At 42.0% G+C, this 18588-nt stretch overlaps 1 protein-coding gene across 1 annotated transcript in view; it reads right to left on the reverse strand.

Moving 5' to 3' along the window:
• grin2db (glutamate receptor, ionotropic, N-methyl D-aspartate 2D, b) overlaps positions 1–18588 on the reverse strand; it is a 71127-nt gene that overhangs the window by 24898 nt on the left and 27641 nt on the right. The window contains exons 2-6 of the mRNA XM_084726633.1: positions 16758–17097; positions 16244–16450; positions 13891–14157; positions 8829–9157; positions 6632–6746 (exon numbers count right to left, since the gene is read on the reverse strand). Coding sequence (XP_084582759.1) covers positions 6632–6746; positions 8829–9157; positions 13891–14157; positions 16244–16450; positions 16758–17045 — 1206 coding nt within the window. The 5' untranslated portion in view covers positions 17046–17097. The remainder of the gene's footprint in view (positions 1–6631; positions 6747–8828; positions 9158–13890; positions 14158–16243; positions 16451–16757; positions 17098–18588) is intronic.

An 18588-nucleotide genomic window follows, 5' to 3' on the forward strand; every position in this document is an offset into this window, starting at 1 on the left:
ATGTAGAATAATTGGGCGGAGTAGCTAATAATGTAATCAATAACTTTTGCTGTCATAAATGTAAAGTAACTTGCTCAATACTAGACTAGTTGTAATGTTTGTACTGGAGAACAAAGCAAAAATATTTGACCAAAAGGAATCACCACAGATGTGTTCAATGCTAAACCATCTTTTATATATATATATATATATATATATATATATATATATATATATATATATATATATATATGTATATGTAGATTTGAAGTACAAGTTTTTATGATTAAGTAATTTTATATACCTCTATCATTGCCTATAACCACTTTAATTTTTTGTGTAATTATTCAGGCTTAAACACTGTATCAAACATATTTTAGAATCAAAAAGTTGCAGAATATAACATCAGCCATAAAATCAGTGTTTTACTATTGAGGAGATACTCTAAATTTAATTTGAAATGATTGTTTATTAAATAGAATTTTAAAAAGCCTTTTATTGCTTTAAAACTATGACCTTAAACACTTACTTTGTCACACACAATTACATTAACGCCTTCAGAATAAAGCATAACACAAATGACCTGCAATAATCACTGGATTAGACAGATTTTTTTTGTCCTTTTTTACCTGATACAGACGGGGGAAAATAAATTGCACAATGCTGAATATCCAAACTGCAGCTAACAGAGATGAAAGAACATCAGTCTGACCAATAATAAGCATCAGAAAGGTTGTATTTATTTCAAGGTTATAGTATAATTTTGCACTATAATGTACAGGTACTTTTACTAGGCAAATGCTGGTAAAATATGAAAATGGCTGCTAGATTTCAGACACAATGTAGTAATTTACTACTGAGTGGCTGATGAATTTGAACATTTAGCTGTCAGCGGCTGGTAGATGTATACAGGTTATTGTGCCCACTCGCTCTTTTTTTTTTTTTTGAACACCAGGCCCTGAATATTCATTGTTATGTGGGTTGGCAGCAATTACCTGACACATTTGTGCATATGCAAAGCCTACGCTGATTGATGGGGTTACATTGTTTATCCAGATATGTTTGTACTAGTCATTTACTTTAGTGTCAAATCAGACATTGAAGAAAATAATAATAATTTACATATAACGGCTTTGAGTAGGATGAAAGCAACTCTCAGATTCTTGCTTACACAAACACAGTGCTTTGCTGATGGAGCTGCGGTGACGGGTGTTTCTGTGGCGAGCAGAAACCCACATTTCTAACCTCTTGGCCATTGAATAGCTTGGAGCTGCAGCTATAGTTTAATTTTACTTGAATAATTTTTATGTGAAAAGCTCTGGTCAAAATACATTTTAGAGGCATTTAAGCACATATGCAGAGGGTAGATTCACGGCTACAGATGTCATTTCAGTCTGATTTTTAAAATCTGTTTGTGAATGATGCTGTGAGACCACATTGTTCCGTGTCCACTGTTGACCTGAAAATGTCTGTCAAGCATTCCTTTGGCTGTATCATTGTTTCCCCCCTTCCCTTTGCATTTATTTGTTTATATGCACTCTGGATGTGTTGGATGCTGTAGCTTGGCACACTGAGACTTTTAAAAACAGCACGAGGCAGAACCACACCCATGAAGAGTCAGTGCAGCGTCTTGTTTTTGTAAACCTTCCTCTTGCAGCATCACTTGACACATCTTGGTGTGATCACCTGATAAAAGTCTCGTCTAAATGTCGTGACAAGTGTAACCGCCCCCACCCCTCTTCTTCTGGCAATTGCTTCCACAGTTAGAAGAGCATCGGACCAGGACCTCATGGTCTGCAAAATGATTGCTTGATAAATAACTTCAGGTGGTTAACTGTCCTGGCTCTGTTTAATTTTTTGTGCTTCATAATGAACCACACATTCTTCAGCAGGAGACAAATCTTGACTGCTGGCAGGGGAATCTAGTACTCAAACTCTTATTCCAAAGCCATACTGTTGTAACACATGTAGAATGTGTCTTAGCATTGCCTTTCTGAAAAAAGCAGGGACGTCTCTGAAAAAGATGTCATATGTCGCTCCAAAACCTGTATGCACCTTTCAGCATTAAGAGGGCCTTCACAGGTGTGACATTCACTCACGATGCCATGGACACCAACACACCCCCAAACTTCACAGATGCCGGCTTTTGAGGTTAGCACTGGTAACAATTTGGATGGTCCTCCTCTTTAACCTGGAGGACACAACATCCATGATTTGCTACAACATTTTGAAATGTGGATTTGTCAGTCCACTGCGCACTTTCCCACCTTAGTTGGTCCAACTCAGATGAGCTCAGGCCCAAGGAATTTCTGGATGCAGTTGATATTTGGCTTAACTTGCATTTGTAGATGCAGTGATGAACTGTGTTTACTGACAGCAGTTTTCCAAAGTGTTCCTCGGCCCATGTAGTATCATTTATACAAATATGTGTTTTTTTTATGCAGTGCCACCTGAGTGGTGATGGGTATTCAATGTTAGTTTTCAGAATTATACTTATATGCAGAGATTTCTCCAGATTCTCTGATTTTTTTATGGATTGTAAATGGTGAAATCCTTAAATTGCACTGTTCTTAAACTGTTAGACTATTTGCACATACAAATGTTTTCCACAAAGTTACGAACCTCACTCATACCCAATCTGGATACTATCACCTGTTACCTGTTAAATCTTCCAAACAGGTGTTTGAGCATTCACAACTTTCCCAGTCGTTTGTTAGGCCTGTGCCAACATTTTTTTGAAACGTGTTGCAGGTATCAAATTCAGAATGAGTGTATATTTACAAACTGCAATAAAGTTAATCCGTTTGAACGTATCTTGTCCCATACAGTATTCAGCTGAATACAGTACAGGCATATTTGCAGATCATTGCATTCTGTTTTTATTTACATTTTACACAGAATCCCAACATTTTTGGAATTACGGTTTTACATGCAGACATACAGTTAACACACATACAGATATTTATATAAAAATACACAGGAATGTGAATTCTTGCAGGCCAGTAGAGTAAAGAAAGAAAAGTCTGGCAGCTTTGTGTAGCCTGTCTGTCTGTATAATGCAAGTGCTGGCAGAAAGAAGAGGAGGAGGTGGCAACAATGACAGTATTTCGACTGCACTTCGACCACAGCTCCGCAACAGACATTCAATCAAAACGCACTCAGGGAGCACAAACGGGAAACAGATAAAGCTTACTGGAGAACACACTACTCTCTATCAGACAAATACCCCGGAAAAACCCACACACAAACGTCAGAAAAAGAACAGCAAAGAAATACCACTTCAGACTTTTCAAATTGCCGGAATATTTTGGGGCAGAGAAAGTATTCTAGTTTGGAGCAAAACTTTGAGGACTGGGAACCAATTTAAACTAAAACGTTGCCCTTTAGTGGCTGTGAGTGGCGTTAATAAATGTTCATTAAATTCTGGTAATATGCTGGAACATCTAGCTCTGTGTGCTGAATCTGTAGTTGAAACAAGCCATGCTAATGCTGGACAACCTTCAGTACTAGTCTGCAGTGTTTCAGTAAGCTAAGCTGGGTGCTCCCGGGCTCTAGGTAATGGTGCAGTCATTGTAAAGAGAACATTAAATATTCAGGGAGAGCCAACAGCGTGGATGTGCATAATAGGCAGATACAGGCGTCTTATCCTCATTGTGGGTCTGTGTGTGTGTGTGTGTGTGTGTGTGCAATAGGGTTTATGCAAGAAGGGTGTAAGCATATGTGTGTGCGCATACAGTATGTGCCCTCATTTGTGTGCACACACATGTGGATGTCTGTGTGTGAGTTCTAAGCATGTGTTTGTGTGTGTATGTGGGCGGGTATCGTACCCTGGTTTTGCACAGGAGTCGAAGGACCAGCGCAGGAGCTTCTAATTGAAAGGGATTTGAGGGATATGGCAGGAGTCAGCATGTTACGACACGCTGAGACTGGACTCTGGTGGGCTGTTAAAACCAGCAGGAGGTTGAGAACCACCAGTGTGTGTATCGGTGCATGTGTGTGTAAGCTTGTGTGTGGGTGCATCGGTATTTGTATTTGTGCGGTGTTTGTGATTATGTTCAGTTGCAGCGAGCATGTTCTGTGTGTCTTTATGCATGTACACTGTGGTGTTGAGGTGCTGGTGTGCGGTTGAGAAAATGAGCATCGCTCTCTGTTCTGACACTGACAAGGGTAAAATCCCGGCGTATTAAAGGGAAAACATCTCCAACAGGTGACAAGGCTTCGTATTAAGGATTTCTGAACAAACCACAGCTTTATAGAATATGCATGACATGCCAGGGGTACTGGTGCTTGGTAGAGGCGCATGCAGTTATGTAGACAAGACACTCAAATGCACAAAACAATGGGGAGTCTACAACCAGATGGTAATGACACCCAGAAATCTTCAGCAGTATTTAAATCTGCATTTCATTTTACAGCAAAAAGTCCTGAGAACAACGAAGGCAGCAAATCAGAACAAATCGGCAGCTATTGATCACAGCAACAAGAGAACATTGCTTTCAGCAAAATGACGGAGAATGAAATGTATGAGTAGGTGTGTTTGACTACAGGGCAGCAACTATTGATTATTTTTATTATCGATTAAAGAATAGGTTCACATTTTTTAAGTCTGTGTAAATGCAATTCCCTCACACTCATTTGTACATTTAAAGACTAAAGCATCCTTCCTCTCTATACTGGCTGTGAACTAAGTATCTCTTCATAGTGCTAATGAATCCAATGATGTAAGACATGGGGGACAAAATCCACAGTCCTCATTCTGTGTAGAAATGCATCCGGAAATTCAGCCAAAGCTAAGCAAATCTCCAACAGTCTGAGTTAGTCAAACCAAGTGGGTAATCTTCCAAGGTTACAGTCGTTTTGTTCAAATTTCCTTCTTTGTGTTTCTCTCCGTCTGCTGCTTCTCAGCAAGTAAACACTGCTCAGGAAATCACAAAGAGGGAATTTTGTACTAATGAGAAAGGATAACCTTTTGATTTGGATAACTCAGAGGGCTGAAGCTTCATATTAGCCTCACCTTAACTTTAAAATGCCGTTGCACAAAACCAGGACTGTTTATTTTGTCCTGTTTTTCACTGTGGAATCACACAAGGAAGGTATTACTTCACAACCAGTAAGGAGAAGAGGGAAGATTATAACCAGTATGTCTTTAAACACACATATGGGCATGCACATATAGTATTAATGTGATACAGACTTGAAAACGTGCCAACCTACAATAAAACAGTAATAATAGACAATATTCATCAATAGTAATAAAAAAAAAAGTTCAATAGTGTTGAACTGATTAAATGTAAACTGACATGAACAGACATAACGAATATGGCCAGGATCATCATCAGACTCAATACTGTTAACTGTTACAGTACAGTATAGTAATATTGAAACTTCTCTCTTAAAACAATACCTGAACTAAATCCTTTTTCCACCCAAATCCAGACAAAAAAGCTCAAACCCAATCAAGTGTTCTTGATTTCAATGCAACATGTGATTAATTCACTACTGCAGCAGCTACAACCCACACTGTCTGTGGTTCAGATATGTCAAAATTAACAATGTTGGTTGTGATTGTACAGTTATTTAATAAATATTTTAGTTATTCAAGTGCTTTCAAAATGTACTGTCATTTTCTAAACAATACCCAGCCTGACAGATCATCAGTATGGCAGGATTTTTTTAAATTAGTCTATAAAGTCTATTACCTGTGTGTCTTGATAAATAAAGTGTTTAATTTCACAGTAAGGTGGTTAAATTCAAAATAAAGTGGTTAATTTCAGCTTTTTCTTCTCCTGATCTTTATTAAAAACGGGTCATTAAAATGCTAATTATCAACATCAACTGAAATTAGACCTTTTATTGTGATACATCATTCAGCTATATCGCCGAGCCCTACATTTAATAGTTCTTTAAAAATTATTAAATCCATCAATCACAAGTTCCCAAATGCCATGGTGATATCCTCACATTGCTTGTTTTTCATGGCCAATGGTCCAAAACCCCTGAGATATTCAATTTCAGATGATTAAAAAACAAAAAAAAGAAAGCAAATCCTCAAATTTTAGAGGCTTGAAACTGTGAAGTCATTTTTGCTTAATAAGTGCTTTTAGACAATAAAATTTATGAGAATTGTGATGATTATATTTCTGTCAATCGACTATCACCGCTATAAATTTGTGTGTGTGTGTGTGTGTAAGTGTGCTTCACCCAGGAAACAGCGAAGAGACAGCAGAAACTGAACAGCAGGAGCACACAAAGCATGGTCAAATGGTCAGCAGTCAGCTTCTCTCCTCTGCCTCGGGCGCTGAAAGCTAAAGTGAACTTTACATGAAAATGAACCCGTGGGACCTGACTGTCCTCACTGTCAGGTTTATATTCTTATTTCAGATGTCAATGCAGCAGGGATCTGCTCCTCTAACTCACATGGAGAGATTAAGACTCAAGAACACTGCTCCAATCAGCACAAAACCTGCTCTGGGTTCAATATTGAAGCACTTGTCCTTGCAGTTGTTCCGAGAGGATAAAATTACAGTTTTCTCAAGAATCTCAAGATTCAGAACAAAATAATATACAATCAAGTGATTCAACAGAAAAAAAAATGCCCCTTTCTCTTCTAAAGTTAGACTCGGAGCATAAAGAACTGATGTCATGTCCTTACATCTTCCCATCCACGTCCAGGTGTCCAGGAAATTACATCCAGGAAGGGGTTGGCCAGGTAACCGTCACTATTGAAGGAGTAGTCTCGACCACCGAGTGTGATGTTGCTGAAATACCTGCACACCGATGGATATAGACAAAAGAAGAAAGCAGACCATAAGTAAATGACAGATCAAACACATAATATTAGCAAATTAATTGTTTTCTTGGAGGAGATGAGGAGAAAATAGGATTCATAAGGTTGGTTTTGATGCAACAGTAAGTCTGCCCTATTGTCTTCCCATTTCAAACTAAGTCACAGCTCCTCTATGGTGACGGTGAACGCTTGTCTGTTAATCAAATCTACAGACAAATGATCAGACACACAGCATTGTCAGGACCTTTGAAGTCAAACAACTGCTGCTCTCCGTGTCGGCTGCAAGCTCTATGGTTTGTCTGATAATCACACAGGACAGACGCTCTAATTGTCTTCACATGTCATCTTGCTGGCTTCAAAACAAAAAACCTGAAAGCCTTCTTTTTCTTACATGACAGAAAGCCTTATATGGAACAGCAGCTTGCAGTTACAGACAGTGAACAGCAGGTAGCAGTGCAAAAAAATGGAAATGAAAACATCTTCCTTCTCTGTTCTTGGACATAGTTCATAAACAAAGACGGAAGAATCCATTAATCATTTCCCCTTTAATTGCCACACTGTTTGTGCTGTGCTTCATTTAGGAAAATTACTGCAAATAAACTAATTAATTGCATGTTTGGCTCATTTTCACACTGAACAAACTTAGAGGAGTCTCTCTATTCAATAATGTGCGTGTGGTGTGTATATGGATCAAGAATGACTGGCGTTAAAAATGAACTAAGACGATAACCAGAACCACTTGTGCTACCTGTTAGAGTGTGCCGCTGCCTGTTTGCACAGCCTACGAGGAATATATTAAAGCCGGCTCATTAATATACATGAGACATGGTCCGCTTGCTACAGATGCTGGGGTAATTTTGCCAACTCACAACTACACGCACCAACAACATCTATTTTGCATGGATGATAGCCAGCTCCAAATTCAGATATCCCCTCTGTGCCTGCTCCCTGACACAGAATCTACCAGCTCCACCCATACACCTTCCAGCTCATTCTGGCGACAAACCAACTAATTTCATAGAATACACCTTATCCCGTCTCTATTCCCTTTTTCTTCCTTTTTCATATATTTTTTTTCTGGAGCCTGCCAACTACCTTGTACTTACCCCCAGTCCTTACATTTCTCTTCCTTCCATCCTCACATGCTCCTTTTACTCTGTAAAAATAAACTGTTTTAACTTTAAAAGGATAAATTGTTAGAATTTTTTAAGTTGAGGCCGTTTTGTAATGATTCAAAACAACTAGTCTTTTCTCGTCAAATAAATTGGCAGACTTGAAAAAAGATGTTCAATAAGTTGAACCAACAACCCTTCAGAACACAGAACATAACAAACAAATTTGATTTCCTTTTACATTCTCTCAGTTTAAAAAGTCAGTTCTTCATTTCATACACAAAAGTTACAGCTGCTGTAAAACTGCAGCCTGTGAATTTTAAGTGTAAGGTGGTACGGACTGAATTCAATACTAACCTTCATCACGGTTCACGGTGTTTTCATTAATGTGAAAAGAAACAACCGTGACTTAATCCTAAAATGTATTAGAGGTACAAAACATGTTTTCATTAATTTGTTTTCTTCAAACTATAAAAAGAAGGGTCTCAGGAGAGTTTTAACTCTAAAAACAATGCATGCTGGGAAGTCTGCTAATATGCTGATCGTGTTTCGTTAGAAACTTATTTACTCATTTTATTTGTTGACTTAACTCAGCACAGTACATCCATTCAACTCATCATTTCAGTTCAAAATTTTCAAGTTTAAAGAACTCATGTTTATAAGTAGAATATGTAAGTTCTGCATAGTTTGATGACATCATGAAGTAGCGTGGGATCATGGGAGTTTTATATTTCATTGTTAAACAACCACCATTCCTAATAATTGTATAAATTTATGACTCAGGCAGAAATCATGTTTATCGACGAGGTAATTTTGATGTTTTATTCACATTACGTTTTGTCATTTTGTTTTTGTTTCTCTCTGAACGGCCCACCAGAGCCCCTGTTTGTTTGTTTGTTGTTGTTTTTACAGTGTAAAGCGTTTCCTCTTGCCTCTTATCTCCCTCTTACCTCATCCTACCCCGGAGTCTCTGCGTCTGATTGGCATCCGTCATGCAGTTGGTGACAAAGTTCGGCCCACCCGTCGTCCCATAATCCTTGCGCGTCGCCACTGCCCCGTGAGTCAGCACAGACACACCCCGAGCAATCCTCCGGCGAGGTTCGTCCCTCCAGCCCTGGGGCCGCACGGCGAACAGAGCCCGGGGCAGGTTCTCCATGCCCAAACCTGAGAGAGCTGGCCCCACGGCAAACCACATGTGTGAGGCTCCGGCCTGACCGGCGGCCCAGGCGGCTCGGAAGACCAGCTCAGCCTCCTCCTGGGAGCAGTACAGCAAACGTACCTGGAGGACAGCAGGAAGGCAGGGAGGGAACAGGGACGAGGGGAGACACACACACACATACACGCTAGTGAGATAAGGAGGGGACAGGGGAGACGTGGAGAGAGACAGAGGGCGGGAGAAGTAAGGGGAAAAAGATAGAGCTGGAGCAGAGGTGCACCTGAGCAAGGAGGGGAGGAGGTCGGGTAGAAAAGGCCATATCAAGAAAAAAAACAAGGATGCAGGGGGGAGGTAGGAGGAGAGATAGCTGTAAGCTGATGTGATAAGGTCCATGGGAGTCGGGCATATGATTCAGAGGGAGAAGCCAGAAAGAGGGAAGACTGCACGGCTGAGTGTGATGTGTGTTAACCAGGAGGTGCGGGAGGCAATGGGGGTCAGTGCTTAATGAGCTTGAGCCTGATGAAACAAGTTACAGTTATGAATAATGAAAATAGGAGTAAAACAAGAATGGGGAAATTATACAACTCTAAGTGGAGGAGCAGAGAAATAGAGAGGTAGAAAGAGGCAGGGAAGTGAGGGTAGGAGAGGGCGGTTAAAGACCAAACACACCTCAGGGAAAACAAGGGGGAAGAGGTTAAACTCTGACATGTGTTATTAAAAGCAGGGTGGAGAAAAGACCTGGAGACAACAGGAGATGGGGGGTGGGCAAAATGAGTGGATGGAGGGAAGTAATCAGAGGTAGGAAAACAGAGAAGTCACTCCTTGGAGAACAGAAAAGAGGAGGAGGGGAGGGGGGATGGCAGAGAAAAGCAAAGGATGACATATTTTGGTGAAATTGGGGCCTGGAGAGATAAGAGATATTTGCGAAAGAAGGGGGTGGGATGGAGAGAGGCTGGGGAGAAGGAGAGAAGAAAACGTTAAAGAGAGGAGAAATTCAACGTAGAAAGAGCAGTGACAGTGGATGAGCTCTCTGCTGCAAGTGCTGAGGTAAGGACAGAGGAGGAGGGGGGGTAGAAATTGACCATAAAAGGTTTTAAGAGGTTAGAGGGGAAATGGAGAGAGAGAAAGAAGGGATCGACAAGAGGAAGATAAAGCTGAGCTGAGCGGAAACGGGGGGAATGGGGGTTAAATGCTGACAAATACATAAGAAAAGCAAGAGTGTGAGAGCATTTAAAATTAAACAAGTACATAAAAAATGACAAGAGTGGAGAAAAAAGACAAAGGGGAATCGAAGGACAAAAAGACAACTCTTTCATGGAAGAGGAGGAGGAGGAGGGGGCGAGTCGAGGAAACAGACTGAAAGCACATTTTGAGAATTGCGCCTTCATTGAATTTTGAACTGTAATGGCTTGGCAAAACAATCCTGCCTGTATGCCAATAAACCTCCAGTGAATTAGGCAGAGAATGAGAGTGACAGAGGGGGAGGAGGACTGAGGGAGGAAGAAGGCGACAGACAGCGAGGGAGACTGAATTAAGGAGGGAAGGAAGGAGAGAATCAGAGTTATAAAAATACGCACACGATATCTAAAGACGGGAAATGGAGAAAGAGAGGAACATAGAACAGAAAGAGAGGAAGAGCAGAAGAAATACTGACAAGGCAGAAGCTGGAAGAGGAATGGAACAAAAGATAGACGGCGAGAGATTTGAGTAGAGACTGACCCAGAGACCTGCATCAGTGTAGAGGACATAACTAGGGATACACGGTATTATCAGCAAATAAAGAACTTAAAATGAAATATTGGTATCGGCTCTAAAGATGATGCTTTAATTTTGCGGATGTGACACGAGTATGTCTGCTGTGTGGAGGTTTTTTGAAGTGTCTAAACGGATATCAAAGTTGCTTTTTGCAATGATTACTCAGCATCAGTCATGTGAGGAGGAGACAATCACGTTCTTTCAGCAACACAATTTCAATTGAGCCATCTAAAGAGCAGCCACCCTGATCATTACAACAAATTAGTGAAGAACAAAGGAAAAAGCTGCTGTTTTCGTATTTTGCCCAGTGAATGTGTCCATTTTAAAAGACACTATATCTTATTTCGAAAAGCACTGTATTTTATTTTGAAAAGCACTGTATTCTGTCTCTGTATCTGCCAGCTGGCCATCACGTGAAGAGCTGGCAGAATAATATGTTAATTCCAGAAGAGACTTGATTATAAAAATATGTGCATACATCAGTATCACCATCGAAAAAAGGCCAATGTGAGTTGGAAAATATCAGCAAATCGGATATCGGCAAAAATCCAATATCGTGCATCCTTAGACATAACCATACACGTGGGAGAGAGAGAAAGAGCATGTAATGCAAAGACACACAGCATCACTAAGCAATCAAAGACATTTATTAGCCCTGCAGTTGAGAAAAGCTAAAAGAAGAGGGGTGGGGGGTTGTTGTGAAAAGCAAGAGGGTTAAAAAGCAGAGCATTGCGTAAAGGCAACCCACTGCAGGCAGTATGTTATATTAACAGTGACACTGGCAGAGTGGAGTCTAAGGAATCCAATACACACCCTTACAGACACAAACACACACACACACAGTCGCGCACACACACGCAGAGCTGCAGTGACCATGCTGGGATATTAGCAATGACATTGAGACCCAGACTAAACTGAGCCAGCGGAGAGCAGAGCAGTCTGTGGCTGGGAGGACATGCAGCAAGAGGGACGGATGGACGGATGGACTGATGGACTGAAGGAATGAAAGATAACCATACAGAGAGGGAGGTGAAAGCAGGAAAGCAGCAGAAGCAGGAGAGTGAGCTTGTTTCTAGGTAAAGAAAAGCAGGAGGGGAGGAGAATACAGAGTAAGCATAAGAACATGGTGATGATGAGTGGAAATTTAAACATGGGCTCAAAGAGGAGGTTTAAAGGTTAGGAAATGATATAGGAAGTGTAGAAATAAAATAAAACAAGAGGAGCAAGGGGAGTGAAAATGAAAGTTCGAAAGAATGAAGGAAAGGAAGGGGAGACCGAGCAAGGCAGTGTGGGAGGAGAGGGAGCAGGCATGAAAACACACCAGAGGTACAAGCCAAAACCACAAGTCATTCTGCTCATCAATCAGTCAATCAACGTGAATTTGAAATGTAGGGGGACTTTTTGTTAAATATCAAAAAAAGAGATTGATGCTGTTACCGACTTTATATAGATCTATATAGAGAAGGTAACTAGAATGAAGTTAAATAAAGATAGAGCATGAAGAAAGAGAAGAAGTTATGTCCGGACCGAAATGGAATCATGAATTGGATAAGGTGATGTTGAGGTCAAAATCTCTCATTACTAAAGATGGGCATACACTGTGCTACTTTAGAAATGTTGTGGTTAAATTCCAACTCCTACTGTAAATCATCTGCGATCTAAAGTCAAAGGGCATGATTTATATGCTAACACTGTACAATCAGATTGTCAAGCCACGACCTGAGTGCTCACACTGTACATGTATAAAATATAACATCAAATGCGGACCATTCTGGCTAATAACAATTGTCAATAAAGATTTCTTAGAAGTTTGTTTGCTGGCAATAACAGAGATGGTTTATGCTATCAAGGCATCTCTTCATCTATGCCATCCTGTGCTGTTCTGAAAAAAAAAAGACATACGACGAGAAAGATGTAGACAGCATGTAGTATGGCTTATCCATTTTGCACAGAGAATTTGAGGTAAGCTTGCTACATTTTATTGTCCATATTTTCCATCCACATGACACCCTGTGTCGCCATAGCAATTTCAGACTCTCTTAGGCCTTTTCCACCAACACAGAAGCAGCCCCATTCGAGTTCAAGCAGCTAATTTTTAACGGTTATGAGCTTTTCCACCAAAAATAAATGGGCTTGGAACCCAGAACGTTGGTTCTTAGCTGAAACCAAGAAAAAAATAGCAGGTTTTCCATGGCAACCAAAGTGGATGTGTTATATTCTACAGGTTGTTGTGCACTGTGCATTTCTCTCTGTTGATGACATCCTTGATCACAAAGGTTCCACTCAAAATAGCAGGAAACGTGGGCTGGTTCACTAGAAAGCACCAAGGTTCCAAGAATCTGGAGTTAATTTGGTGGAAAAGGGCCACACAGAAAAGAGATACTGACCTCAGGGAAATGACGCGTGACCCCCGCACAGTACATGAAAAAAGAACGCCCAACAAAGCCGAGATCGGTCCAATTCTATAAACGGGTCACAGACAGGCTCAAATCGAACAGTGTATGCCCAGCTTAACAATGCTCGCACCCACAGACCTTAATTTGAAATGCTAGTCAGAGATGTCAGAGTTTCCAAAGATACCAAATAAGTAATGCTAAATTTGGGGGAAGTGCATGTAACAGCTGTCAGTATTTTTCTCAGTGTAGACATTATTTAAGTATCTTCGACAAAAAACTGTAACAAGTTGGTACAGAATATTATACAATGCATGTTACTGTCACAGAGTTTGGAATAAGATGTTTTTCCCACCTCAAAGCCACTTAAGGGGAAACAAGGGGAAAACTGTTTAAGTGGTTAATGTCATTATCACTTTGCACAAAACTCTTTATACAGTGCCACAGGACAACCAGCCAGCGGATCAGATTGACTCGTGGTTTTTGTTGTACTGTTGAACTCTTTATGCCTTGGCAGATGGGAGGGGAAGAGAAGAACAGAGGGATAGAGGAGAGAGGGGAGAGAGAGATGCGGAGGGACAGAGGGAGAGACGAAGAAGGAAGGAAAAAGCTGGGAAGCCACCTGTCAAAGAGGGGGCCCCCAATGATACTCGCAGCACTTCCTCCCCTTTCCTCCCCCCTTTCCCCCCTCCCTCCCCCCTGTCTCACCTGCGCCTCGTTCTCCTTCAGCAGCCTGCGCGTGCGTGCCAGCCCAGGGTCGTCGGTCACGTTCAGGATCACCACACTCTTCTTCTCCCAGCCGATGAACGAGCCGTCCGTCAGGCCCTCCACCACAGACAGGAAGTCCTGGTAACCATGGTGACGTGTGGACACCACGGAAAAGGCTGTCCAGTCATACTCCTCCAGCACCTCAAAGATGACCTCTAATTGGAGGGCAGTAGAGGAGCTGAACTGGAGAAAGATGGAACCTGATTCCTGATTTGGGGAAGAGAGCAGCAGATTTGGTTTAAAATCTCACTGTAAAAAAAAAAAAAACATTCTCTGTAGTTGTACTGAGTCTTAAACACAACTACAGTGCAGTGAGTGAGTAAGTAACATACAGCATTTTCACTACAAAGAACTACAACTCTCCGGACTGCTACATCTTTATGCACAACAACATCGAGGCATCACGGGGCTTGAAGTTTTTATGGAGCAGCAGCACTTGTGCAGCCGCAGGGCTAAAACAGCTCGGATTGTTGCACGAATTCTCCTATGACGTCCAGAAGGGAGTGTTTCTAAAAAGTCTGTTCAGGGGATGGGAGGGGATGAGGACTAGGCGAGGGTACATCTTCAAAGGAAGTTTATCAAAGTGCTACAATTTAATTCCTCAAGAGTAAATGGTTAAAACAGTTATTTGTAAGCACAAATGCAATGCTTTTTGTTGCTTTCTTCCCCCCTGTCTGGTGGTGAAAAGCATGTGACACTAGTTTCTCTGCACACAAATGTACAGTTTACACACACACTCTCTCATTCACTCATACACACACACATGTCTGCTCATTGCCTCCCTCCCAGGAACATCAGAGGCAGAGCGACAGCCCCAGTTGGTGCCATTTACAGATCAAACACTGCAGAGTTTCAGCAGATCAGCGACCCTGACCTTCAACTTTCCCTCCGTCCCACCGGCACTTCCCCAAACCTTTTCTTCACAGAGAGGATATGCGACATTGTGACATTGTAAGCTGTTATGGCAATATAAGCAGCTCTCCCTTTATACTTCAGTCATAGTGCTGTCAATCCATACTGCTTCAGTATACAGCACGCACCTGATTAACATTGTTCCATTCGCCAAGCCTTATATTTGAAGCTACACAATCACACGTCTAGGACATCTGCCCTCTTGTATTCCTCTGATTCTCTCAGTCTCACACACACCCACATACAAACAAGGCGCATACACTCCCTCTTCATGCTCCCACCCATAGATAGTAGAGTTAGTGGACGGAGTTTCACATGAAGTGCTTAAATCTGCTATCTTTCTAACAGCCACTAAGGGTGACTCCAATGGTTGCAAAAAGAAATCCAAGTGTATGGAGTCTTATAACGAAATGGCCCTACTTCTTACTTGATTTATGACCTCAGTACACAGTTTCCTAATAAATTTATGGTCTTAATCGCTAGATTCAAGTCTTCTTTAATATGACAACATTCATTTTGCAAATTATGGTCCCATTCAGAGTAATATAGACAATAAGTATGATATCCTTTAGGACAGGCCTACCATGTGATTGAGTCATTCTCAGTGAGTCCATCCAGTGTAACACACCGGGCTCATGAAACTTGGATTAAACTGTCAAACGAGACAGTAGTTATAGTAGTTAAGTATGGATCATGTATCTTATCTCTTGCTTAAAGCTACTACCAGGAACTTTTATATTTTATTGACTTTGGAGGCCCCTGTGAACAAAAGCCGTATTGCTTCCACTGTATTAACCACAAAATATAACAAAGAAAAATCTCCTCATGCTTCTTTTTAACTAGCTAACATGCTACTCACTGAGACTTTGCCTGTGAAAATGTAAATGCAAGCTCATTTCATCTGATTTCAAGGAGTGTCCAACCCAGTGGCATCCATTAAAAACAACTATACATAAATAGCCGATATTCTTACAGGTAGTCTCATTAACTCATGTGGGTCATACAGAGGCATCAGTCATGAATTTAAACTGTGTCATAACAAGTTAAAAGTCCTTATAGTAGCTTTAAAATGGTTTCAGAAACATACTGTAGAGTACTGTTTAGTTGTAATACGAGAAAGGACACAACCAGGCAGGCGGCTATTATTTCTTGCTGACTGGACGAGCCGAAACCAAGAACCACCCAAGTCACAAACGGTCACCAACTAGCTCTCATCGGTACTGCACATGCTGTGGTTGCAAAAACCAAGATGGCAACGCTCATAAGGTTACCTCAGGCTTCAAAATGGTAGTCTACAAACCAACGGGTAATGTCACAGTGTCTACGTCCACTAATTCTACTGTCTATGGTCCCACCCCAACCCCACTCTCCCTCCTCCTACCTGTGGCATCCTCCCCAGCCCCGCTCCCCCTCCTACTGCCACTATGGGCAGTCCTGTTTGTGCAGAGACAAACTCCAGCATGGGGGCCAGAGGACCCCAGGCCGTGCGAGGTGGCCGCTCCTCTTCATAAACCAGACCCTGCAGGGGCCGCGCCGCTAGCAGCTCACACAGCTGGGACAGCACCGTCTTAGGACTACTGTCATTCACCTGGGAGTAAAAGATAGAGACGGAGACAAATGGAGTTGACCAACTAGGGCAGTGTGTCTTGACCTAATGTTATTCATATGGAAAATGTCTGTAGTATGCATGACATGTTGGGCTAACAATACAAGCTGTGGTCAAAGAGCAGAGCCAGACGCCCGCTCATTCAGCAGGGCCCACACAACGGCAGCAGTGTGCTGCCCATTCAGCTCAAATAATGGGAGTGAGTGAGTATGAATAATGGATGGTCATTGTTATTCCCTTCCTTCAAGTAAGGCTGAATGAGCAGTGGGTACAGGAGACGGTGTCCAACCTGTAGCCAGATGACGTTAGCAGAGCCCCACTGGGTGACCACACTCTCCCCCAGGGAGCCGTATACCCGGCCGAAGCCGGGGTAGAGCACCCTGCCCCCGGGCCCCGCCACCGCCGCCTCTGCCTGCACTGTTGCACCGGCGTGGATCACGGCGATGTTGAAGTTCATCATGGCCCCTGCATCACGTTCCCGCGGGCTGGGCCGGAGCAGGAGGTGGGGGGATGCGTCCACCAGACCTGCCCACTCTGCCAGGACCAATAGGAGAGAGAGAGTAGGTATGGCGACCATGGCAACCTGCCGAGGGGGGGAGGCAGATATATATCGCACTAAGAGAGGGTGCCTGAAAGAAAGAGAGACAGAAGAAGAGAGTAGAAGAAGGTGAAGAAGAAAAAGAAGAAGAAGAAGAAGAAGAAGAAGAAGAAGAAGCAAGAGAAGAAGAGATTAAGTTAGTCTCAGGTGTTTTTTTTGGTTGTTGTTGTTTGTTTTCTGTAATGTCCAGTACAGCGGACATCAAATCAAATCAAGAGAGACAAGGAAGGACAACAGAAGACATAGGTGTAGACGGAGAGATTGAGATAGAATGAAAGACAGAAACTGATCAGAGATTGCATACAGGCAAGACAGAGTAATGAATTCTGAATCCAATCATGGGGTAATAAAAGTTAGCTTTGGCTGGAAAAAATACTGGACGAGGAGTATGGAACGCAGAGGGAGGGAAAAAAAACAATAGAGCGAAGGAAAAGAAAGCAAGACAGAGAGAAGATGAAATGGGTGCTATTTAGGCTGCAGGCTGAGAAGGAACAATATGAGGAAAAATAGAAACTGGCCGTTAGAGGAAAGGAGGGTGAGAGGGAGAGAGAGCTAATAGCAGACAGAGACAAAGATGGGGGTGAAGGTGGTTATTGTGCTGCATGAATGATAACAACAATTAAGATCACTGTAAACACGCACTCACCCTCACACAGCTGCATCCATGCACAGACATATGCATGCCAGTGTTTGAATACACACACAAACACACACACACATTCATAAGATAAATGCATGGCTACACTATGCCTGTAGAGCAGCTTAATGATAGAGAGATATGAGGGTTAATGCAGTACGCACAAACATTCACGCACACACTCGCACAAACAACCACACGGAAAGATAATGACTACCTGGGAGATAGCAGGGTTAATATGTGAGCCGCACACACACACACAAAAACACAGCACATCATTTTCAATTTACTTCTGGTGCCAACTGCCCTCCCTCCCTTTATCCATTTCCTTCTCACTTTCTCCCCCGCTCCGTCTCGTGCTCTGTCTTTTCATATTCCCCATCTCTTCTCCCAATTTTCATGGCTTCAGGTACCAAACACAATCGCATTGATTAACAGGGGCCCGCTGACATAATATTCCCTCCAAAGTCACTCTCCCTTTCTGCTCTTCTATTTCCCCCTTCCCTCCTCTCTATGTTTTTCGCTCTGTCTTCATCCGTCTCTCCTCTCTTTGTCACAGTCTGCCGATTCTTTGACCCTGATCAGTCTTTTGGATGGAAAAAGAAAGCAGCAAAGAAAAGAAGAGAGACGGGGGGAGCGGAGAAGAAAAAGTAACCGGAGAAAGGGGGGGAGAAAGCTGTTAAATGAAAAGAACAGGAAGGTACAGTAAATACGGGGCGTATGACCAGACTGATTGAAGGAAGGAGGCCAGGTAGAAGAATATAGCCCCTTTAACAGTGGACAAAAAAACTGTAACACCCACTACCATCTGTCTTTGTCTTCAGTGGGAAAGGGTACAATCGAGATTCATTCCTGGATCAAATAACTCTACTATAGTTATGTGTA

The sequence above is a fragment of the Lutjanus erythropterus genome, chromosome 9 (genome assembly GCF_056507025.1).
Source record: "Lutjanus erythropterus isolate fLutEry1 chromosome 9, fLutEry1.hap2, whole genome shotgun sequence".
Classification (NCBI taxonomy): Eukaryota; Metazoa; Chordata; class Actinopteri; order Lutjaniformes; family Lutjanidae; genus Lutjanus; species Lutjanus erythropterus.